The sequence below is a fragment of the Mirounga leonina genome, unplaced genomic scaffold, assembly GCF_011800145.1.
Source record: "Mirounga leonina isolate KUSES-001 unplaced genomic scaffold, KU_Mleo_1.0 Mir_98, whole genome shotgun sequence".
NCBI lineage: Eukaryota > Metazoa > Chordata > Mammalia > Carnivora > Phocidae > Mirounga > Mirounga leonina.
Genome location: NW_023270921.1, coordinates 2400664 through 2426110, shown reverse-complemented (window position 1 = coordinate 2426110; position 25447 = coordinate 2400664). Strand labels below are relative to the sequence as shown.

General features: G+C 38.0%; 1 protein-coding gene across 2 annotated transcripts in view; it reads right to left on the bottom strand.

Moving 5' to 3' along the window:
* The window catches only part of LOC118006650 (integrin alpha-1), a 170675-nt gene that overhangs the window by 63334 nt on the left and 81894 nt on the right, over nucleotides 1-25447 (bottom strand). For both annotated transcript variants that reach the window (XM_034999364.1, XM_034999365.1), the window contains exons 7-9: nucleotides 18770-18918; nucleotides 15041-15191; nucleotides 2302-2467 (exon numbers count right to left, since the gene is read on the bottom strand). In XM_034999364.1, the coding sequence (XP_034855255.1) occupies nucleotides 2302-2467; nucleotides 15041-15191; nucleotides 18770-18918 (466 nt within the window). The remainder of the gene's footprint in view (nucleotides 1-2301; nucleotides 2468-15040; nucleotides 15192-18769; nucleotides 18919-25447) is intronic.

Below are 25447 nucleotides of genomic sequence, written 5' to 3'. Positions count from 1 at the left end.
CTTCTTATAGTTTCGGGGCATTCCAACGTGTAATCTTTAACTAATGGTGTAGACAGTTTAGAAGCAACAGAAAAATGTCATTTAAGGCAAACTGGGCTCCTTTTCCCACAACCACTGATACAGGCTTCATTCTACAAGTTTTGTAAGGTTATATTTATTTGCTTACTTAAGATGAGGTTTAAAATTGAAACTGTATTGTGCTTATCTAATGTAACTAAGTCATTTTCATTTAAATGGTCTTTACAGATTGTTTTATCATATCATAGATCACATTATTGACTTATCACATTATTAAAAATTAAAAGTACACAATGACTTGGAAAACTTTGTATATTTCCTTGAGGCCAGTGAAGCTTATGGTCTGGCCTATTAGTAAATGACACTGGGATAGCTACTGTGAGACCAAAGCCACTTAAAAGTGCCTTGCGTACAGAATGCAGGATAGCCAAGTTCTCTAGAAGCAGCTGCGACTTCAGATGGATAAGTAATTCAAGTGTTCTGTTTCTAAAGGCACAGGGTGGCTACGGCAAAAGGGAAGCAGAGAAATGAAGTCTGCATGGGCTGTAGCTGCTCATCAAATCTAAACCAAATCTGTCACTTAAGGGTCATGAAATCATCAGGGTGAGTCACCACCAGCATTTTTTTAATTGAAAGAGAAGAGAGAACGAAAATGAGAAACTATCAGAATGCTTTATACATAATAAGAGTCATTTTGTGAAATTCTGTTTGATTTTTCTACATATTAGCATGTGCACTGGGTCATGCAGGAGTGGAAAAATTTTCCCTTCCTCCCTTCCAGGTTCCTTGGCTGGTTTAATAATTAACTTGACCTAAAACAGATTATCAGGAGAAAAACAAATTTAATTTCATATGGGACCCCCCGAAATATGAGACTGAAGGTCAAGTGGGGGCAATTGAAGCTTATATGCCATCCTGACCTAAGGATTGGGAGAGGAGCCAGGGGCTGCAAAGGGAGGAGGGCAGTTCAATGGACATAAGAAGAACAGATGTTTGGTAATTACAAGTTTGCCCTGCCATGCAGATAGGTCTTTCAGATTAAAAAGTTATCCTTGGTTATAGCTCTTTTTCTCGGCTGGGCCCCCTGTATAAATTCTTTTAGGTAGTTAAGGAAGAAGTTAAAGTTTTTCCTGAGTCTCCTGGGTCTTGATTGCCTTCAGCTCAAAATAATCTACATGCCAAAGTGACATATTTTGGGGTGGCCTATTTTATTCCCCTTTAGTGACCCATGATAATAAATATGCTATGCCTCGTGACTCTTTCCTTTCTATACATTTTAATATTCTGTCATTAGTCACTTTTTTGCATTTTCCTGGTCATTTGATGCTCAAAGTGGTCTACTTTGCTTTATTTATGTCTTTCTCATTTTATCTTTCTGTTTCCCATTATCAGGTCATATCAGGGTGACTGAGAATGTGCTTTTAAATTTCTGTGTTTAAGACGCAAAACAACAGTCCTTCCGTGTGTCCTCACAAGGACAGGGTCCATTGGATTCGGATGAGGCATAAGAGTAGAACTCTCTGGAAAAAGGGAAAGAGGCATGCTTTCTTAAGCTCCAGTTATCAGAGAACATGAAGAAAGAGGCTTTTTTTTCAGTTTTCCTGGCATAACAATTCCAAAGACTTATTATTATTTTTTTTTGTCAGGCAAAGGCTAGTTTCAAAGTAATTTGTTACTTGACATCTACCAAAGGCAGAGGAAGGAATGCCATGACTCATTATCTTCAGTAGCCAATCGTCATTGCAAAATCAGAGAAAAAAAATCTACAAAAAAGAATTATGACTTAGACAAATATAGTGAACCAATGTTTTACTGTCATGGGAGTTGAGACAGAGTTCCATAAAGACCTTTAAAGTGGGCAAGAAGCAAAACAGGAGAAAATAAATGAACAACGAAGTTATTGCAAACAAGAACAGTTCCATAGAAGCCCAAAATAACATAAACAAATTAAAAAGGAAAAGTTGAGCTAGTGTCTCCATTTTCTAAACCTGTGTCACAGAAAAGGACTAACACACGCAGGCACGTTTTTGTTCTGGTGAGTGTACACTGACCATTGCCTTCCTTCAACCCCCACATCCTTACAAAGAGAGCTGCCGACAGACACGGTGCTATGTGAGATAGCCATCTCAGGGAAAGATTTACATAAAAGGGCACTGTTCCATGCTGGCTATTGTACATAGTAAAAGTGCACGACCCATGTAGTAGTAGGAATAAATACCAAAACCCATTACATTGACTTTGCATTATAGACAGAACATACAGGATTACAAGAACTAGTCATACCTTCCAAGGCAAATATTCTTTCTCCCAGAGCTTCAACAATAGTGACTAGAGCCAATTCATCAGAGACGTTGAAGAAATGCTTTTCAGTGGGTTCACTTGCAATTGATTTTATTTCTTCCACAAATTTTTCAGTGCTTAAATTTCCTCTGTTATAGCTCCCAAGAATCTAAGACATGACAAAATGGCAAGAATATATTTTAAATTCTATGTGTTAAATAAGGATCCCAAGCATTTTGTCAATAAACAAGAGAGGTATATAGTATATTAATTCAATGCAATTTTTATGTACTTCCATATTCTTGGAAGAACAATCTTCAGTATATGTAGATTCCCTAATATTAACTGTTATATACTGTAATTGGTGTAGGAAAATATAAAGGGCAATCTTGTATGTTTGTGAGAGTTTCTTCTCTTGCATTCCTGTGTCCCTGTTTATGAACAGCTCTATCTTTAAAGTCTGACAGTTCAAAAGTAAGTTATAGTTTCTGAATGTCTCTGCTATTATTCCAGCCCATGCCACCCCCATTTGTTGGCAAAAATAATTAGCAAGTGAGTTACTTGATCTTGAATAGGCAGTTCTTCCTGATAATCTTACCAAGAGCCAGTCCCACATATATATTTTTTAAACAGATATTAAACTAAATAGTAATCTAACTTGGTAATCTAGAAAATAAACAATCGGGACCTTCCTGTTTGAAACCAAATGCTCAAGACAGGGACACCCCCTACCCACCCTTTTTTATAGAGTAGAGAGAGAGGCAGGAATTATCTGTTATAGTTCACCATAATTATTTAGATGTATTAGCAGGTTTTCTCAAACATCTATTTTATATTTTAAGGTAAGGTTTATTGAGATATAATTTATATACAGTAAAACTCACCCTTTCTAGGTATACAATTCTAAAGTTTTGACAACCCACACAGTTGTGTTACTACCACTTCAAGATGTAGACCATTTCTATCAGTGTTCCCTCTTGCCCCTTTGTAATCAATCCCTTCCTCCCCCTAACCCTTAAAACCACTGATGTATTTTCTGTCCTTAAGGCTTTGCTTTTTCCAGAATGTTATATTTATGAATTCATATAGCATGTAGCCTTTTGTGTCTGACTCCTTTCATTTGCATAATGCTTCTGACAGTCATTCATGTTGCCCCATGTATCAGAAGTTCAGTCTTTTTTTATTGCTAGTAGGATTCCATTGGATAGATGCACCCAAACTGGAAACAATCCAAATGTCCATGTAAAGTATGGAACAAATTGTGGTAGATGCATACAATGTATAATAAGAAAATGAATGACTGATGCACAATATATCATGGCCAATCATTATGTTGAGTGAAAAGTTAGACACAAAAGAGTATATACTATATGATTTCATTTACATAAAATAAAATAGGCAACTTAAGCTGTGGTGGTGTAAGTCACACCAGCAGTTACTACAGAAGTGAGTATTAAAAAAATGAAAGTATAGGGAACTTTCTGGGGGTGATGGAAATGTTCTATATCTTGATTGACGTATTGGTTACATGGGTGTATGCAATTATCTAAACTCATCAATTTGTTCACTTTGTACATAATTTTCACACTGAAATTTTGCATTTCACTGTATGTGAACTATGATGGCTTGTAATAATATGGATGAATCTTAGCAATATTAAATTTTAAAAGTTTCAAAATACTATATCCAGCATGACACCCTTTTTATAAAGTTAAATAAAAGGAAGACTTTTAGAATTTTTTAAGATACGTATAGCTACCAAGAGATTAGAAAAAGAGAGCAAGAGATGAGTATAGGATTTGGGCTGATGGTTATCAGGTAGAGGACTCCAGGTGGTGAATGTGGTCAGGCCCATAGTTGCTTATACTGGATACTTAAAATATGTATACAGGTACAATAATAAACATAGAAACCTATAAAGTGGGCCATACTTGCACAAATGATGAGGTCTCCTAAACCAAGGATCATGATTAATTCAATTCTATGCTCCTGGAATCCAAAAAACAAAGGTAAGATTTTGAGCTCTGTGCTATTGCTTGATTTTTAGAATATCCTACTCCTTGGGGACAAGAAAAATCATGACCTCCAGTGACCATGAAGATACCAGAAATTTCTAGCTTCACTTTCCATTTCTAAATCATAGATATAGATTTGTCTAGCATCATTAAACTGAGACTCTAGGGTGCCTTCAAAGTCCCATTGCAACACAGACCTGCCATAGTCCCCAAATGCAGTTCAGCATTATGGACTGGGTGGATCCTGGACACATGGGTGGGCCGGCACAGGTGGAGGTGCCCAGCAGTCCTGGTCCTCATCCTCACTGGGTCTTCTGGCCACACACCCCTGCCTCTCCTTCTCTGAGCACCCATCTCGGGCCCATTCTCCTTCAGCTGCCTGTTCTAGGCATCTGCATGCATTTTTTAAATGTCAGATTCAAAATGGTAGATTTTAAAACTGATATTTTTATTAAGAAGGGTACAATTTTTACTTATAGTTAGAAAAAAGCTGAAATTACTGTTTTAGGTATTGCTATTTATGATCTACCATATACTTGTTCATTTGTATTATAAAATGTATGAGGGTTTAGATTAGTAACTGAATCATTAAAATGTACACTAAACGTTAATGTGAGCATACGAGTTGTATGCCAGCTAGTCAGGCAGGCAGCACAGATGGCAGCTTTGGAATTTTCCTTCCTAGTGTCAAGGTGCTGGGGGATTGATTCCTGTTCCTTCCCCTTGCTTGACTCACACCCACCCCATTCCCACAGAATATCTGGGAGGAGTCCCTAGCAATACCACCTATCTGCACACACAGGTCTTCATCAAGGCCCTTGTCTCTCGTTTAGCTCTGTGTCTACCTATAAAATGTGTTCATGAGGCACATGCCCTAATGTTTGTGAAGAACTTTGTGCTACTTTGAAAAAGTGAGCAATTTAGGAAATCGGCACACTATTTGGGTAGCTTTTTGATTTTTGAAACTAACTCTCTACTACTTGTCCAGATACCGGTAAGAAGGTCAATACCAGGAGTTTGCAGAATTGCACGAGAACACAAAAACTCAGATCCTGTCTACTTGGCTGAAAAGCAAATGTCAACCATCAGAAATGGTTTATATTTGAGCAGAGACCACTGGTGCTTTTCCCACTTTAGCTACTTGATGGTGGAAGAGAATTAATGGAAATGAATGTAGAGAATTGTCCAGATAAGGGAGGGAAAATCCAAGGGCCACTTGCTTTTATTGCCTTGAACAAATTCTCTCTTGTACTTAAAAACAATTAAGATGATCTTCTTATAGTTGAGTATTTCCCCACATCTAGATGGACATGCCCCAAAGAAAGCATGGAAAAGATGGGAGAGAGTCTCCAGCCTCCAGAGCCTCCATCACACCTGTGTGTCCGTTTCGGGATCACTGGGGTCTTGCTCCACACCTCACTCTATACCTGGTATTCTTCTCACACACTGTTAGGTTCCTTTTGGTCAGCAGTTTTGCTACGTATGGATTTCTTTTAGATTCATACAAATTCTACATCATGTGAGGCCCTCTGAGTCTCCACTATTTTACCTAATTTATCCTATAAGTTATATGATATCTTTGGATGGAAAGTCACCATCTTTCCCCCTTAGTCCCTATTGAACATATTCTAGATTCACTATTGCATTGACATGTTAACTTCCATTTCACTTATAAAGTGATGAATTTGAAAATACACATAAAAATTGTAAAGATGGGGCGCCTGGGTGGCTCAGTTGGTTAAGCGACTGCCTTCGGCTCAGGTCATGATCCTGGAGTCCCTGGATCGAGTCCCGCATCGGGCTTCCTGCTCGGCAGGGAGTCTGCTTCTCCCTCTGACCCTCCCCTCTCTCATGTGCTCTCTCTCATTCTCTCTCTCTCAAATAAATAAATAAAATCTTTAAAAAAATTGTAAAGATGTTTGGACCATGCACGGTTGAGGTTCTTAGTTGTGATGTAAACGTTATCAGGTATTTAGTGCTCTATGTGACAGACAGAGACAATTGGATAAAGTTCAATGGGGAAAATGTCCAAGTGACATACATAAATAATAAAAATAAAACATAAATGGAACATGAGAGTATATATTTAGAAGAAAATATAAGAAGGAAAAATTTCCCAGGAAGTACTGTGACTTGTATCCAGTTTGAACTATTTTGTATTAAGGAATAAAAAATGAAAACAGAAATGTATTCTGATCCTTCACCCAAGGATCTGGTGTTTGTAGAAACATTATTTTCTATGAGTGAGAAGAAATACAAAATAACATTTATAAATTACTTCTGTTTCACTTTATACAAATATGTAAAGCCCAGGCATTTGGTATTCTGTTAATATATACCTCAAGTAGACATCCAGAATTGAAGTTCCCTTGAGGCAGATGTGTCAAATGTAAAGTGTACAATTCATTTACATGTACTATAGTGCCTTTTGTGTGCAAATGAATGAAGTGCTAAGATACTTTCTAACTTCTCTTATTTTCATTTGAATGCTGTAAATGATACACATTTCACAGTCATTATAATCCCAGCCATTATCATCTAAGATTAGAATATGAATGTAAAACAGGCTCCTGCTGGCAATGTCTAGTATCCTCAAGCGACAGAGCACAGACCATGTAGAATACATACCAGTTTAGGACCCTCACCAAGTCTGAGAGTTTAATGGGCCATGTTTGCAGTTTTATCATAGAGTGCTTAAATTTTCAATAGTCAGTCAGTTTGGGGTATTGTCTTCCCCAAAACACATCTTTGCGGTGTTCAGGATCAAATGGTGAGTAAAAAAAAAAAATTGAGTAGGAGGAACAGCCCAGGTGGCAATAGGAGCAGACCCCCAGGTATATTTGATCCATGTGAAGCATGAATGGAGCTTCAGAAATGCCTAAAACCTTTCTGTGTGAATGCACAAGGAGAGGAAATAAAATAACTGTCTTATTTCCTAGTTCAGTGCAAACTAAAAAATACAAGTTTCACTGGGGAAAAGAAATATGAATTGGGAAAATAACAATTCTTGCTGAAGTGAAATTTTCCTATACATTATTTATAAAAATTTGAAGAGCAATTTGACAATAATTCATTGATTAAAACAGGAAAGGAACTCATAATTTTATGATTCTCTAGGAAAATTAATGGAATTATGAGAACCCTTTTTGACCAGTTGGGAGGCAAAGTATGAATTACCAACCAGGGATCCAACCAAGGGAAACATGATGACTTAAGGACAAGAAATACTGTATATGTAGCCAGATACGCTGTAAAAGTGATGTAAGCTTCACTTAAAATTAAGAAGTCATTCATTGCTAGTACAATATCTGCTTTCCAGTGAAGTTTTTTTAACGTTGTTAATGCTGCTGATGGTTTACTCAGATCATTGCCTGCTACAGTGGTACCTGGAAAGCCAGGCTATATTCTCTGCAGGGAAGCTGAACAAATGATAGCACTTCTGATATCCAGTTGTCTGGGACAAACTGGGCATATATTGGCTTTGCATACTGAAAAGACCAGCCATAGACTCTTAACTGTGGCCAGTATCACTGAGTGAGGCTGGATCTATGGAATTATTCTCAACCACAGAAGAGATCAAAATAGTTACAGTAACTATTATAATGAGAGGCAATAATGGATTGATAGTAATTGGCAAAAGGTAATTTATAGAAGTAACAACAAGGGAAAAGAGAAATAATGAGGTGTTTTAATTTTTCACATCTGTATCCCAAATAAAAAGAACATTGTTGGACATTGGGCTCTCTCCATAGTTTGGCTATTGTTGATAATACTGCTATAAACATCAGTGTGCATGTATCCCTTCGAATCTGTGTTTTTGTATCCTTTGGGTAAATACCTAGTAGTGCAACTGTGGGATTATAGGGTAGTTCTATTTTTAACTTCTTGAGGAACCTCCATACTGTTCTCCAGAGTGGCTGTATCAGTGTGCATTCCCACCAATAGTGCAAGGGGGTTCCCCTTTCTCTGCAACCTCACCAACAGCTGTTGTTTCTTGTGTTGTTAATTTTAGCCATTCTGTGGTGTGCTGATATCTCATCATGGTTTTGGTTTGTATTTCCCTGATGATGAGTGATATTGAACATCTTTTCATGTTCTGTTAGCCATCTGGATGTCTTCTTTGGAAAAGTGTCTATTCATGTCTTTTGCCCATTTCTTAACTGGATTATTTGTGTTTTGGGTGCTGAGTTTGATAAGTTCTTTATAGATTTTGGATATAAGACTTTATCAGAATGGATAAAGAAGATGAGGCACACACACACACAAAGGAATATTACTCAGCCATCAAAAAGAATGAAATCTTGCCATCTGCAACAATGTGGATGGAGCTAGAGTGTATTTTGTTAAGTGAAATAGGTCAGGTCGAGAAAGACAAATACTACATGATTTCACTTATATGTGAAATTTAAGAAACAAAACAGATAAACATATGGGGGGGGGGAGAGGGAAACAAACCATAAGGGACTTTTAAAGATACAGAACAAATTGAGGGATTATGGAGGGAGGTAGGTGGGGGATGGGCTAGATGGGTGATGGGGATTAAGGAGGGCACTTTGTGATGAGCACTGGGTATTATATGTAAGTGATGAATCACTGAATTCTACTCCTAAAACCACCATTGCACTGTATGTTAACTAACTAGAATTTAAATAAAAATTTGAAAAGGAGGAAAAAAAGGATATTGTTGCAATCAGAAGTTGCCTTGTTTATAAGCAAGTCATCTTGGTTATAAAATAAGTACAGTCACCTTGCCCCTGGGAGGCAGTGAATCGATTTTGTGTTCTGGGAGTTTATCAGGGATGAATCACTCTTCTTCCCTTCCTACAACGGGGTGGGATGTCTTTCACTGATCATACTTTTGAAAGGAAAGGAGGAAATCTCACTGATGAAATACTGAAAAACCATTATGTGTAATATCTGATTCTTACTTACAGCAAATAAAAGAGGTTTTGTCGAAAAACAATTTAGGCTAAACTCTTACAGTTCTGAAAGTTTTGCTTCCTGACTTGTTTAAAAAATCAATTTATATTAAGAAGACACCCTCCTCCTAGGCAGAGGGCACATGCTATGGAATTGAGAGTGAAATGAAGGCTGTACACAGTTGTTAGTGAGGCTGAAATAAAGTTTGATAGTCCATGGGGGAATCTCTGAAGGTTTCTGTGCAAGGGGGCAACACAGTTTATCTCTAAGATTCCTTCTAGCTCTAAAGCATCATGATCTTATTATTTCATGGTTGTAAACTCCTCTAGTTAAATATCCTTAAGAAAAATAGTATTTATTGGTTGCCTCACCTACCAATAAATAGGTGCTAGATGTTTTCAGTCATTATCTCACTGATTCTTTATCTGAGAGAAAGAGAAAGAAACAATATTTACCCTTTATCTTTACAGATAAAGAAGCTGAAGCTTGGAGTACTAAGTGACTTATCCACTGTCACAAAGGCATAAATTGAACAAAGGTCTTTCTAGCTCCAAAATATACTCTTCTCTACCCTCTCCCCCTTCTTCTCACTTTTGGAAAATGTCCATGGGTTTGTTGTTGTTTAAGGTTATGACATTATAGGACACACTTAGTGTCTCTGTGCTGGGTCTTTTTGTTCTGGTACAAGGGCTGGAGAGGACTGTGGTGCTCTTTGGAAGTCTGGGGAAGTGAGTGAAAACAGGTTAGGACAGTCCTGCAGCACCTTCCAGAGATCTGCTGCAGCAAGAGAGACTGGGAACCAGGGAAAAACAGCCCAGGGCAGTGGTACAGACGGTCAGTAAAGGGGTATCTGGAGACTTGGTCATGTGGCCTACAGCCATGAAACCCCGTGTCCCTTGGCTTCCTCATTCATAAAATGGGAAAAGGAAAGTTGTCCTGCTCTCTTTGGGGTGCCACAAAGGACAAAGAAAGGTATCTAGGACACAGAAAAAAAAAAAAAAAGACTATGGTAGGTTACAGAGTGCTATATGCATGATAATTTAAATTATTTTCCATATTTCCATTTGAAAGGTGGAATTTTTACTTCTCCTTTTCTAAATGTCCCTCTTCATGGGGTGGCACCATGAAATTGAATCATCTCAGTTCATGGAACTATTAGAAGTTGATTTAGAAAAGACAAATCACTATTAAGAGGTAAAAAGCACTCTGTCTCTATTTTTTTTTTTTTTTTGCATTTTGAGAGACAAATGTTATTAATAATGGATTGCTTTTATATTGATACAGATTTGCGCACAAAGAGCTGAAGTACTTTATATGTAATATCTTCTGTATCATCAATAGCAGGCTAGGCTTTTCCTTGGAACTAAATGAAATTTCTTCTCTGATCCTTTTTCCTTTCTTGTCCAGCTTAAATACAATTACAGAAAACATTTTAGAGCTGCTGGCTGCACAGTTAGGGACTATGAAGTATGGAGGAAATGGAAAGTCCGGCTTTGTGATGCCATCAGCTTTGGTTTTCTTTTTCTACATTCCTCTGGCTATTCAGGTCTTTTCTCGTTCCATACAAGTTTTAGGATTATTTGTTCCATCTCTGTGAAAAAAGTTGATGGCATTTTGATGGGATTGCATTGAATGTGTAGATTGCTCTAGGTAGCATAGATATTTTAACAATATTTATTCTTCCAACCCACGAGCATGGAATGTTTTTCCATTTCTTTGTGTCTTCCTCAATTTCTTTCATGAGTATTTTATAGTTTTCTCAGTACAGATCCTTTGCCTCTTTGGTTAGGTTTATTTCTAGGTATCTTATGGTTTTTGATGCAGTTGTAAATGGGATCGACTCCTTAATTTCTCTTTCTTCTGTCTCATTGTTGGTGTATAGAAATGCAACTGATTACTGGGCATTGATTTTATATCCTGCCACTTTGCTGAATTCCTGCATGAGTTCTAGCAATTTGGGGGTGGAATCTTTTGGGTTTTCCACATAGACTATCATGTCATCTGTGAAGAGAGTTTGACTTCTTCTTTGCCGATTTAGATGCCTTTTATTTCTTTTTGTTGTCTGATTGCTTGGGCTAGGACTTCTAGTACTATGTTGGAGAGTGGGCATCCCTGCCATGTTCCTGACCTTAGGGGAAAAGCTCTCAGTTTTTCCCCATTGAGAATGATATTTGCTGTGGGCTTTTTGTATATGGCTTTTATGATATTGAGGCATGTTCCCTCTATCCCTACACTGTGAAGAGTTTTAATCAAGAAAGGATACTGTACTTTGTCAAATGCTCTTTCTGCATCTATTGAGAAGATCATATGGCTCTTGTCTTTTCTTTTATTCATGTAGTATATCATGTTGATTGATTTGCAGATGTTGATCCAACCTTGCAGCCCAGGAATAAATCCCACTCTGTCATGGTGAATAATCCTTTTAATGTACTGTTGGATCCTATTGGCTAGTATCTAGGTGAGGGTTTTGGCATCAATGTCCATCAGGGATATTGGTCTGTAATTCCCCTTTTTGGTGGGGGTCCTTGTCTGGTTTTGGAATAAAGGTAATGCTGGGCTCATTGAAAGAGTTTGGAAGCTTTCCTTCCATTTCTATTTTTTGGAACTGTTTCAGAAGAATAGGTATTAATTCTTTAAATGTTTTGTAGAATTCCCCTGGGAAGCCATCTGGCCCTGGGCTCTTGTTTGTTGGGAGATTTTTGATTACTACTTCAATTTCCTTGCTGGTTATGGGTCTGTTCAGGTTTTCTCTTTTTCCTGTTTCAGTTTTGGTAGTTTATATGTCTCTAGGAATGCATCTATTTCTTCCAGATTGCCTAATTTGTTGGCACATAGTTGCTCATAATATGTTCTTATAATTGTTCATATTTTTTCAGTGTTGGTTGTGATATCTTCTCTTTCATTCATGATTTTATTTATTTGGGTCCTTTCTCTTGTCTTTTTGATAAGTCTGGCCAGGGATTTATCAATCTTACTAATTCTTTCAAAGAACCAGCTCCTAGTTTTGTTGATCTGATCTGCTCTACTGTTCTTTTGGTTACTATTTCATTGATTTCTGGTCTAATCTTTATTAATTCTCTTCTCCTGCTGGATTTAAGCTTTATTTGCTCTTCTTTCTCTAGCTCCTTTAGGTGTAAGGCTAGGTTGTGTATTTGAGACCTTTCTTGTTTCTAGAGAAAGGCTTGTATTGCTATATACTTCCTTCTTAGGACCCTCTTTGCTGCATTCCAAAAGTTTTGAACAGTTGTGTTTTCATTTTCATTTGTTTCCATGAGTTTTTAAAATTCTTCTTTAATTTCCTGGTTGACCCATTCATTCTTTAGAAGCATGCTCCTTAGCCTCCTTGTATTTGAGTTCTTTCCTCTTGTGATTGAGTTCCAGTTTCAAAGCACTGTGGTCTGAGAGTATGCAGGAAATTATCCCAATCTTTTGGTACTGGTTGAGAACTGATTTGTGATCCAGTATGTGATCTATTCTGGAGAATGTTCCATGTGCACTCAAAAAGAATGTCTATTCTGTTGCTCTAGGATGGAATGCTGTGAATATATCTGTGAAGTCCATCCAGTCTAGTGTGTCATTCAAAGCCCTTGTTTCCTTGTTGATCTGCTTAGATGATCTGTCCATTGCAGTGAGTGGGGTGTTAAAGTCCCCTACTATTATTGTATTATTATCGATGTGTTTCTTTAATTTTGTTATTAATTGGTTTATATAATTGGCTGCTCGCATGTTAGGGACATAAATATTTACAATTGTTAGATCTTGTTGGATAGATGCTTTAATTATGATATAGTGTCCTTCCTCAACTTTTATTACAGTCTTTAGTTTAAAATCTAATTTGTCTGCTGTAAGGATTGCCACCCCAGCTTTCTTTTGATGTCCATTAGCATGATAAATGGTTTTCCACTCCTTCACTTTCAGTCTGGAGGTGTCTTTGGGTCTAAAATGAGTCTCTTGCAGGGCTGCCTGTGTGGCTCAGTCATTAAGCATCTGCCTTCAGCTCAGGTCATGATCCCAGGGTCCTGGGATTGAGCCCCACATCAGGCGCCCTGCTCGGCGGGAGGCCTGCTTCTCCCCCTCCCACTCCCCCTGCTTGTGTTCCTGCTTTCGCTATCTCTCTCTGTCAAATGAATAAATAAAATCTTTAAAAAAATAAAAAATAAAATGAGTCTCTTGCAGACAGCATATTGATGGGTCTTATTTTTTTTATTCAGTCTGATACCCTGTGTCTTTTGATTGGGGCATTTAGCTCATTTACATTCAGAGTAACTATTGAAAGATATGAATTTAGTGCCATTGTATTACCTGTAAAGTCCCTGTTTCTGTAGACTGTCTCTGTTCCTTTCTGGTCTGTGTTACTCTCTTTGCTTAAAGGATCCCCTTTAATATTTCCTGCAGGGCTGGTTTAGTGATCACAAATCCTTTAATTTCTGTTTCTCCTGAAAGCTTTTTATCTCTCCTATTTTGATTGACAGCTTAGCTGGATACAGTATTCTTGGCTGCATATTTTTCTCATTTAGCAACTTGAATATATCATGCCAGTCCTTTCTAGCCCCCAGGACTTTGTGGTTAGGTCTGCTACCAGTCTGATGTTTCTACCCTTGTAGATTATGGACCTCTTGTCCCTGAGCTGCTTGTCTCTGAGATTTGCAAGTTTCATTATTATATGTTGAGGTGTTGACCTATTTTTATTCATTTTGAGGGGGGTTCTCTGTACCTCCTGGACTTGAATGCCTGTTTCCTTCCCCAGATTAGGGAAGTTTTCTGCTATAATTTGCTTCAATATACCTTCTGCCCCCCAACCCCCAACTCTCTTTCTTCTTCTGGGATCCCAATTATTCTAATATTGTTTCATTTTATGGTATCACTTATCTCTCAGATTCTCCCCTTGTGACCCAGTAGTTGTTTCTTTTTCTCAGCTTCTTTATTCTCCATCACTTTGTCTCCTATATCACTAAGTCTCTCTTTTGCTCATTTATCCTAGCAGTTAGAGCCTCCATTTTTTATTGCATTTCATTATAGCCTTTTTGATTTTGACTTGATTAGATTTTAGTTCTTTTATTTCTCCAGAAAGGGATTCTCTAGTGGCTTCTATACTTTTTTCAAGCCCAGCTAATATCTGATATCTTTATAATCATTATTCTGAACTCTAGTTCTGACATCTTACTTATATCCATACTGATTAGGTCCCTGGCAGTCAGTACTGCCTCTTGTTCTCTTTTTTGAGGTGAGTTTTTCTATCTTGTCATTCTTGCAGAAAGTGGTCATTTTTCTATTTGTAGAGTTGCAGCTATTCTTTTCTTAGATATTTGGTTGAGTTCGTTGGTGTTCAGAATGATTTGATAGCTATCTAGCTGAATTCCTGGGACCAGATGAAACTACTCTTCCACCATCTTGGACTATTCTCCAGGCAATGTATTTATTACTAGCACATCCTCAATTTCCTCCTTTCTTTCCTCCCTTCCTTTTTTCTTCTCACCTTCTCCTTTCTCCTTCCTTCCTTCCCTCTTTTCTGCCCTTCCTCCATTCCTCCCTCCATCCTTCCAGCATTCTTCCCCCTGCTGGGGGGTCCTCTTCTCCTTTTCTGCTCTTCTTTTTTCTTTCTTATTTCTGTCTTTTTCTTTCTCTTGTCCTTCCTTCCCTAGGACACAAAGGGAGCAAGACCCAATCCTGCCCTCACAGAGTTTACCTTCAAATGGAGACATTTCTCCTTTACAACCTTGTTTGTGTAACTTGCATAAAATAATCATATGTACACACCTCTTGTCTTCACACCAGAGTTTGAAAGCTATCTCTAGCCATGTACTTACAGCTATGGAAAACCGCTGAATGTTTTCATCCTCACAGTCTTGGATGACCTTATTCAGTCGATGGTTGTCATGGGATTCCCCATCAGTCACAATTACCATGACTTTTTTAACTCCCCTTCGGGCACCCCGGGCTTCAGTGAAAGCCTCCTTCCTGAAGTGATCACAGAAGAAAGAGAAGCAAATAAAATGCCACCTCAAGGTTAGGCAAAGTGATAAACAAAAGAAAAACACTGACAACTCTAGTTAGAACAGTGCTGTCCTTCCACGATCAACATTCACAACCACTGTTCAAGCTGGGAGGCATGAAGATCATTATTTGTAATAGTCTTAGATTTCTCCCAGATGATGAAGAAGTCACCATTTTAGTAATCATCACATATCCCATATACAAAGGGCAGCACTATTTCATTCTTTGGAAACTTCTCAGGGAAGGTGTGACTGGAGCACACATCAGATCTGGAGAAGGTCAGATCTTAAATACTTGCTCAGCCACTCCTTTCTCTATAAACACTCCTCTTTTCTTCTGCTTTTGGCAGAAGCTTTTGCTTTGTCCTCACTTCCACCACATCTATTCTGACATTTATAGAACAGTATGGAAATCCTCTGAGCTGAGGAGGGGAGCTGGGAGAAAACAGAATTTTGTATGGCTGGAATGCTTGAGAGTGCTCTTGGATATGGGGGAAAAATTGGACATAGTAATAAAAGACTGCTGATGGCTGTGGTCTGAGTCAATGATAGAGCAGGGCTATGGGGGGCAAGAGTGGATGGAGTAGCTATGAAAGATTTGGTCTGAACTAGGTTTTAGGACACAGGCTGGTGGGGGTAGGATGGAAGAAAGCGGCACAGAGAGAAAGGGAAAATGCTATAACCTAACTGCAAAGAAAGGAATTTTTTATTTAATTCAAAAAGCATTTATGGAAAGCAATGTAAGAGAGGGGAAATTAACAATTTTTGTTGTTTTTTGCTTCTACACACACACACACACACACAGACACACACACACAGAGGCATATTTTCCCTCTATTATTTTCTTTCCCTTGCTCACTTTCCTTTCTGGAGTCAAGTACATTTTACTTAGGAATGAAACAATGAAAGGATTTCATATAATATTTTTTAGATCTTGGTATAAAATGCAGCAATAATCATACTGAATGGTCTATTTCAATATTTTTCTTTGGTCATGAGGACAAACAGCTGCAGTTTGGGATATGCCAAAAAAACATTTCTCTTAAACTAACCTCCCAAAGGGTTTGCATAATACACATTAGTTTTACTGTAGGTACACAATAAATATACACAATGGTGGGTATCTTGTGAGCAGGCTAAAAGATCCCGGTGATGTGGGCAAAGGAATTTTATCTCTGTTTATTTTCCTTTAAAAGTGCTAAATGTCAATATGACAAGATGTTAATAATTGTTGATTTGTTTGGTGAGTACATAGGATTTTGTTGTACTATTTTTTACATTTTTAATTTTTCTTACAATTTTCAAAATAAAGAAACTATTTAAAAAAGTTGGCCACTAGGGAACTGTGTATCTCTGCCCTCTACACTACACAGATAGATTTTCTGACTTTATATGCACAAACAAAGGTGAAAATAGACGTTAAAGGCTAGTCTTTATTTTTTTATTATATATATATATTTTAAAGATTTTATTTATTTATTTGAGAGAGAGAGAGAGAACAAGCAGGAGGAGCAACAGAGGGAGAGGGAGAAGCAGGCTCCCTGTCCAAGCAGAGCGCCCAATGTGGGACTCGATCCCAGGACCCTGGGATCATGACCTGAGCCAAAGGCAGATGCCCAACTGACTGAGCCACCGAGGTGCCCCAAAGGCTAGTCTTTAAATGAAGTTCAGAACATGAACTTATCATATAGGATTCTATCCTTTTTGCAGTCCTAACTCCTTAGAGGATCACCAAGACTTCCCAATTCTCTTGAAGATCCAGGCCATTACTGAATGAACCTCAACCAATGGAGATGATTAAGACATTTCTTAAAGAAAATCTGGTAAATCTAAACAGGGGTTGGTTTTATATAATGTAAGAGTAGCCACTGGCAGAACTCTTGAGTACACTCTTTCTGTTTCAAATATCTTCAGCAAATTGCCCTTTACTCCCAAATACTACTATCCAATGAAAATAGAAGTAAAGAATTCTAAAAAATGAAAAATATTTTTTTGCAACTGGCCCTGCCTAAAAGGAATAGAGAACAATTAAAAATATGCTTCAGTGTGAAAAACTAATGTACAAGAAGGATACTTAGTAATACCATTATTGAGTTTTATTTATATACAAAACTCAATAAACTATGTGTCTGACAGCTAGACCCTTTGTGAAACATGTAGGCAAAAACCATATAGGGTCATGGAATTTAGAGTGTATTTATGCAGGAGCAAAGCAGCCAGAATATTTCTTCAGTTAGTTTTCAAAGATGAATATTCATTCTTAAGTGGTTGCCTTTGGAAAACACAGCTCCCTACAGGCTCAGAGCTTTCAAAGAACACTTTGATTTACTTTGAATGTGCAGTCACATTTAGTCAATTATTTAAGAGGGTGCATTCAGTACACCTCAACATGTGCACTCTTTGTGCATGCAAATTGGTGATCCTATAGGCAGGTAAATGTAAAATTACCCCATCTGTTTGTGGTTATTTTCTCTTGAGCCCCATATAACTAGAACCACATGCTTCTCTAACACTTATGAGTCTAAGGCTGCACATGAAATTTTAAATTTTTGAATATCCAACCCATTCTTTGGAATATCCATGTTAACTATTTTAACCCCCTTAAAATACTGATCTTAGCAGGCAGGTGAAATGAGAGCATGGCTAATTAGCTCTTTAAAATGAGATGAGAGTCCAGAAGTTGAAGACACTTAACAGAAGGATCCTTAATATTAGTCAAACTATTTATTAGATTTCCTGTGATTTTGGTATTGTTTAGTTTTTGTTTAGAACCTTACTAGCTTTAAAGGCAACTTAGGAAGAAAATAGCAAGAGATAAGAGTTGAACGTAGTTGGGAAAAATATAGAAAAACTGTTTCACATTGTAATCAAAGGACAGTTCTGTAGCTTCTCATAGAATGAAGTTCAAACAGAGTGGATTATGTGTTCTCCATGGAGGTATAGGAGAAAGGAAGGGATGTAAATTAGAGGGAATTTGGAGAAAGGAAGAAAGAAAGAGTGCACAAATGATGAAGTTCTTGCAACTTCTTTTAATCTTTTCACTGAAAATGATTTCAAATACAGCAATGTTGAATTTGACCTCTTAAAGACTCTTACGTGAGAGCTTCAATAACCCTAAATCAGGTACTGTAAAATTATGGACATACTAGGATATAAATATATATTGAGTAGAAGTGAATGAATATTAATCCTTTTTTTTTAAATGAGATTCCTAGAAGCTGTAGACAAAGAACAAAGGGAAAAGATATTCACTAATATTATGTCTTAGTACCCAAGAACATGATGCAGCAGACTACAGTAATTTTCTGATTTTTCCATCATTTCAACCTTTGGAATAAGAGGAAAGATATGAAGGGTGGGGAGACTATATTGTAGAAAAACTTGATCCTATAACTATTAGTTAATCAGTGAGATCTAGTTTTAAAAAAAAGATGGCTTTAAATATTGCCAAGGTAAATGTTCAGTCGACACTCCAAAGGGCTTGATTGTGAGCAGTTATTTTTGCACAGTCTTTTACTTTGGTTTATTTTTTAATCCACATACCTGGCTGTGTCTATTCCAAGGGCTGTCATAGTCTGGCGGCCACCTCTCTGGATTATTTTATTTGCTGCAACAAGTACCTCTTCTGTTGATGAATACTTATTGAGGTTGAACTCATGGGTTACATTTTCTCCATACTGTACAATTCCAACCTGAAACACCAAGCCACTGTGAGTTATCCATTTAGCAATGTTCCGTTTTCAATTTTCTTTAGTTTAAACATGTAGATCAGATATACTTTTTTGTCTTTCAGATGAGTTTAAAAATTCATCAGTACACAAATCCTTCTATTTTGACAGCAATAATCATTGCCACTTGTGGATATTCACAGCCCAAAGAACAAGAATGATAGTGCTACTATTAAACTTCCCAAACATTGGTTTATATCTTCAATAGTTTCTACTGGATGACTCTGGCAGGCCTTGGTGGGTAGAAGGTGCTACACACTGACATGCTCTCTGCCTTCACAGAGTTTCTAAACTAGAGAGAGAGAGAGAGAGATTCAACACATGATCATTCCAGTGCATGTTCAACTGTGGAGAGGGCTATAATGCTGTTTAGCAAGTAGAACCTAAGGCCCTACTTCAGAAGAGGCTCAGGGAAAGCCTCTTAGAAGTGATAATCAAGTTAAGACTGGAAGGTGCAAGGGGGTGGAGACCTGTCCTGAATGGAGGCTGAGTGGGAGGATGGGGTCCACACGAGGGGAATCTGTATGTAAAGAAGATGAGATGAGCAAAAAGCAAGGGACGTCCTGAGAACTGAAAGGAAGTCAGTGAGCCTGGACCAGGCTGTGAGGGTAAGTGAAACAAGATGAGGCTGGGTGAGTAATAAGCGGGGCATGTATCTGGGGAGGGCACATATGCACTTCAGGCTTTATCTAGTTCAGGCATAGCTTCATTTCTCTCATGCCAGCCCTTCTCCCCACTATCCCTTTTCGTGTTATCTGTCTTCCCTTTCTTTCTGACTTCCCCTTTCACTCTGTCCTTTGCACAGACTGGATAATTTGGGCAGCTAACTGCAAAGCCACCAGAGAGTAAAATGATATAGAGGGTAAAGTGTCCCCAGATTTGATTTCCCTTGCTCCATATACCTCCCCTCTCCCCTAGAGACGCCCATTTTTCTTATCCTTTTTCTATACCTTTCCTTAAATGTTGATGTGAACCAATAGACTAATCTATATAAAGAATTGTGACTGGAGATAACTTTTTGTTTAATTTTCTCTACTCAAAATTCGAGATTCAGAGAATTCTATACCCAAAGGAATGTCTTTTTAATGTAGAAATCTGGGCACTTCATTTCTTGGGTTGGGGAAGCGATTTGAGACAAGGTTGCCTTGTCCACTCTCAAGGTCTTATCCTTGACCTTCTCAACAGGAAAAACTGCAGTACCTCCATCTCAATTTCAAGTGTTCGTCTGTCTGACCATTAACTTCAGTTCATTTACCTAGTATATCTAATTCATCAATTCCTTCACCACATCAAGACTTCCAATTAATTCAGAGATCGTACTTTTTTTTTTTTTAACTTAGCATAGATTTCATGGTCCATCACCACAATCATTTACTTGCAAACTTTAACTCCTTTAACCTTTTTTCCCCTCCATTAACTCACTTGGCTAACTTCCAACTCTGGTTAAGTCCAAATATCTTCTTTTCTTTGCGAGCTTCTGTGACACTAAATGTTTCTAGACAGAAATCACACAATTTATAGACTGGTCTCACTTTAAAGTTATGGCCATGAATCTCTAATGTGGTTGCACATAACACTGCCCAACAGTCCTACTCCTTGGTACTAATGAGTGCACTTTGCTCCCATTTATTGAGTTCAATCGAATTCTAGTCATAAGCTATTAACTGCTCAGGAAAAAGAGAGTATCACACTGATACATGGGGAGGAGGTCACATGAAAAGAGATATAATTTATGCCAATTAAACAAGGCTGCTTTGTGCCATAATATTTGACATTTGCAACATACTTTACATATCTTATAAAACCTTCTATGAACTATTGGATTATCTGGACACCAGGAATAGAAGAAAAATGTTAGCCCCTTGTTAAGTCAGAAATCAGTGCTTTATATCTTTTCCCTCTCTCCCTTTCTCTACCGACTTAACATATATCTCAATTCCATAAGTTTATTCTTTAGAGAACTTATAACTGCCAGTTGCCTCACCCTTTCTTCATACTTTGCTTCTAACAACTCCACCTGAGGGTCTCTTCAAATGGCTGACTGCCCTTGGACTGCTAGAGCTGCTTTGCCCCAGAGGCTGAAAGAGCCAGAAGTGCCTGGAAATTTTCTCCCTCCTCACCCCTCGCCCTGCTCCATAGATGATGTCTGAGTCCAGGCAGGGAAAGATCAGTCCCTTGACTCAACTTGGAGCTCCCCTTCCAGATCAGCCTGAGGTCTTGATTTCACCTGAAATCACACCCTTGGTTGTCCTCAGTTGCTACTGTTTCGCTCCCCCAAATCTCTTACTATTTTCTTTTAAAAGCACTCCTTAGTAAATCACTGTTACTTGGCTCATTTTCTCAGGGTTTGTGTCTGGGAAACCAGACCTAGGGGAGGGAGAGATGATATAAAGCACTGATTTCTGACTTACCAAAGGGCTAAAATTTTTCTGCTATTCCTGGTGTCCAGATAATCCAATAGTTCACAGAAGGTTTTATAAGATATGCAAAGTATGTTGCAAATGTCAAATATTATGGCACAAAGCAGCCTTGTTTAATTGGCATAAATTCTACCTCTTTTCCTGTGAGCTATTATCCCTGTTTCTGAATTTCTTCATTGGCCCAGACCAGACCTCACTGCCTTGAACCTGGACTGTGGCAATTGTTGGTCTCTCTGCTCTTGCTCTCCCTCAGATTTCCATTCTCCTCAGCTCCATCTACATATTCATGGAAGATTAACTGTCTTGAAATTCTGCTTTTATGACATAACTTCCTTCTTCAAAAATCTCTAGTAACTCTCCATTGCCTACTACATCAATGACTTTGAAATATACTTTAAAAGAGAATTTTTATTCTACTTAAGATGGAAAACAGATAAAACTTCAAGGTGCTCCTTGAAATACTAGACCTGTACGGTAAAATTCAGTTTTCTTTCCCTGACCCGCAGTCACTCAACAGCCTGACTGCACCTTCTTATTCCCCCTCAACTCTAGGATTCCCCAGTCCGAGTGCTGTCCCTACACTTTCTCATCCCCCCCCATAAAACTAAATTTTTACTACCCATTCTGGAAGATTCAATTCAAGTTTCACTTTCTCTGCAAAACTTTCCCAACCTAATCACCAATCTAGATAATACTGATCTTCCTCTTCTCTGAGCCCTGAGGCAAACTTGTCTGTTTTGCTTGTGTGAGTACAGCATTCTTCTCAACTGCTTTGTATGTGTGCTTTATCTCCCCAACTACATTATATGTTCCAGAGGGGCAAGAAGGGGTAAAGAGCATGGACTATGTCACAGCTTTTGGTACTCTCTTATCCCACGCCACTGCTTTGCTTTGCTTACGGTTGACCCGCATACATTCTTACTAGATGACTGTAACATTTCACATAAGCAAGTAGAAAATTGAGATAGCAGGGAAATAATGATAAGCAGAAGAAGAGAGACAAAAAGAAGTGTGGGAATGAGAAGACTGGGCAGTAGAAACTGAAATCTCAGGGAAATGACCCAGTGTAGGTCCCTGGCTGATACTGGGCTGCATATTTCCTTAGGAACCAGGCAGAGTAAGACCTGCTGTGCCTTCCCCATAAAAAGAGTTCCATTTATTGATTTTGATCACAGGAAAATGGTCAAATCACAAAACAAACATAACTAATGCTTTGCTGAGTATTGATGAGACTCAGTGAATAGAAACAGTTTCAGTCCCAGCTTAGTGTATAATTTAAGGCAGGTAAAACAGATTCATACTAGCACCCTGTGTATATATGCATATGCAACAGAATCAAATAAAGGTCATGATTAAATAGCAAGATAAAAAGTGAGCCAAGTGATGAACACACACTGAAGGAGGCTGGAGGAGAGAAGCACAAGCACATTTACTGTCTTGCATTGAAAGGCCTCATGGAGGGAAGAAGATGCAGCCTCCTAAGTGAGAACCCCAGGTAAAGAACAGACAATGGGTCATTAATGTGGAATGGGAGAAAGCAAAGCTGTCTGGAGCTTGGAAAATATGTCAAAAATGATGAGGAATTGAAATCATTCTAGAAATTGAGAAAAGTAAAACAGCCAATAATCATCATATTTGACTTGAAGCAGTCAGTTGCTTCAGTTGTTGGAATGATACAAGAACCAGAGGGTAGAAATTAAGTAGAACACTGTTGAAGAGTAATGGGGATGAAAAGATTCTAGGCATGTTTGCTAAATGGAAATAAGTAAGCAGGGATGGCAGCTAAAAGAAGCAATAGGTTCGATGTGAACTTTAAGAGAAAATGGAGAAAAAAGTAGCTTATGACCTCAGTAAGAGTACAGGAAGATAGTAACAACACTCATAAGGAGTGGATGAATCCCAAGTAGAATGGTTGCTTTCAGAGACACCTGGAAAGGAAGCCTTTACTTCCTAGGGAGATACAGTTTGAACTTCCTGATTAAGTAGAACAAAAGATATAGGTATGTAATTATAATCTAAGGCCAAAGAGAACTAAGATTCAGGCTAGAGAATAAATCAGGCACACAATGGCTGAGGATTCTGTTACATGAACCAGAGGTTTGTAACACTGATTCAAACCCTCCATTTAAACATGAGATTTATAATCCTTCTTCAGCTAAGCCATGAACTAATATTCCCTTACCCCTTTCCTAGGGAGTACTAGCATCCTTTTGTATGTTACTAGGTATGATATTTAAAGAGTTCCATGGTCAAGTAATCTTGGAAAACAATGGGTAACACAAAGTTAACATGTATCTTTACAGCAGGACCCCCTTCTACACCCTCTCTGTCTCTCTGTTTTTATCTTTTTTGTCTGCCTCTCTTTCTCCCTTTGCTATTTATATTAACTAAAAAAAAAAAAAAATCCACAAATTTCGAATGCAAAAGACCAAGGCTTTCTCTTACTTCTGTCCCCAGTTGCTCTACTCTGACTCATAAGCAAATTCTTTTGAAAGTGCTCTCAGAGGGCACCTGGGTGGCTCAGTTGGTTGGGCGGCTGCCTTCGGCTCAGGTCATGATCCTGGAGTCCCTGGATCGAGTCCCGCATCGGGCTCCCTGCTCAGCGGGGAGTCTGCTTCTCTCTCTGACCCTAACCCCTCTCATGTGCTCTCTCTCATTCTCTCTCTCTCAAGTAAATAAATAAAAATCTTTAAAAATAAAAAAAAGAAAAAAAGAAAAAAGAAAGTGCTCTCAGAGAGGGGCCTGGGTGGCTCAGTCAGTTGGCTGACTGACTCTTGGTTTCAGTTGGGGTCTTGATCTCACGGTTGTGAGACTGAGCCCCGCATTGGGCTCCATGCTTAACTGGGAGTCTGCTTAAGATTCTCTCTCTCCCTCCACCCCTGCCCTCCTCTCTAAAATAATAAATAAATAATTCTTAAAAAAAATGAAAGTGCTCTCAGAATCTCTGATATGAAAACATGAATTGTGAATCATGAATTGGAAGACCTGGTATATTTTATTCTTATTTAAGGGAATATTTTTGGGAGAAACATATTCAATACCTCACGTCAAGCAACATAGTTTGGAAAACATTTCTTTACAATACGGAGTTACCTACTTGTAAAGATCAATTAATTGTTCTGCCTCATTCACCTCTGTTATATTCATGATACAATATCATGTACTGCAGTTACGCAAAAATGAGATTTTATCTCATTTCTAAGTTGGAAGTCTTTTGGATTCAGGGACAAAGTTTTAGTTTTGTGGTTTTTTTTTTTAATTTTTTAAACTGCCCATGACAGCTGGCATAATATTTGATCAATAAGATACTTCATATATATCTGCCAAATTACAATGAATTAATTATCTGAGTGGCCTCATTTCTTTTGGGGGGTAGAGAAGAAAGAGGAGGAAAATGAATGTGAGAAATATAAAAGAAATCACTGTAAGGAAGGCCTTCTGATTTTTCTTTCATGAAACTTCAAGTCACAACAGAATGACAAAGAAGTTTAAGAAAGAGAAGTGTGTAAAATAGCTATTAAGTGTATTAAGTCAAAGAGCTATGAAGGAATGGAATTATTTTCTCATTTAGAGTTGTATTATTACTTTGTATTATTAAGTCAATGTTCTATCAGCAGTACATAAATTTTAATTTCTAGCACAAACTAAGTTTCTGGGCTTTCATTCAACAATTAACATTATCAACTCAATGGCTTCTTTAGGGGAATAATGATAGGGTAAAACAATGGAGTTTTCAGTGTAAGATGCACAATTGCTTAACATGAAAAGACGTCAGGCTTTGTGTCTGGCCAATTTTATATTTCCTTTTACCAAACTATGGTACAAAAGCCCTGCCCTATAATATGCTTCTAATGTAATCAAGTCAGAGTATGATGTGGTAATAATACAGATTGTAGTCCGAGTGAACCATCATCATGGACCATTCTGAGGCTATTTTAGCTGAAACTAGGCTTAACCTCTTGTCACTATGGAGAGGGACATAAATGAGACTGGTTCCCAAGGAGATGAAATGAGTTCTCAGAAGCATAAAATTGATAGATGATAGATATAAGTTCTAGGAAAAGGGTGTCTTT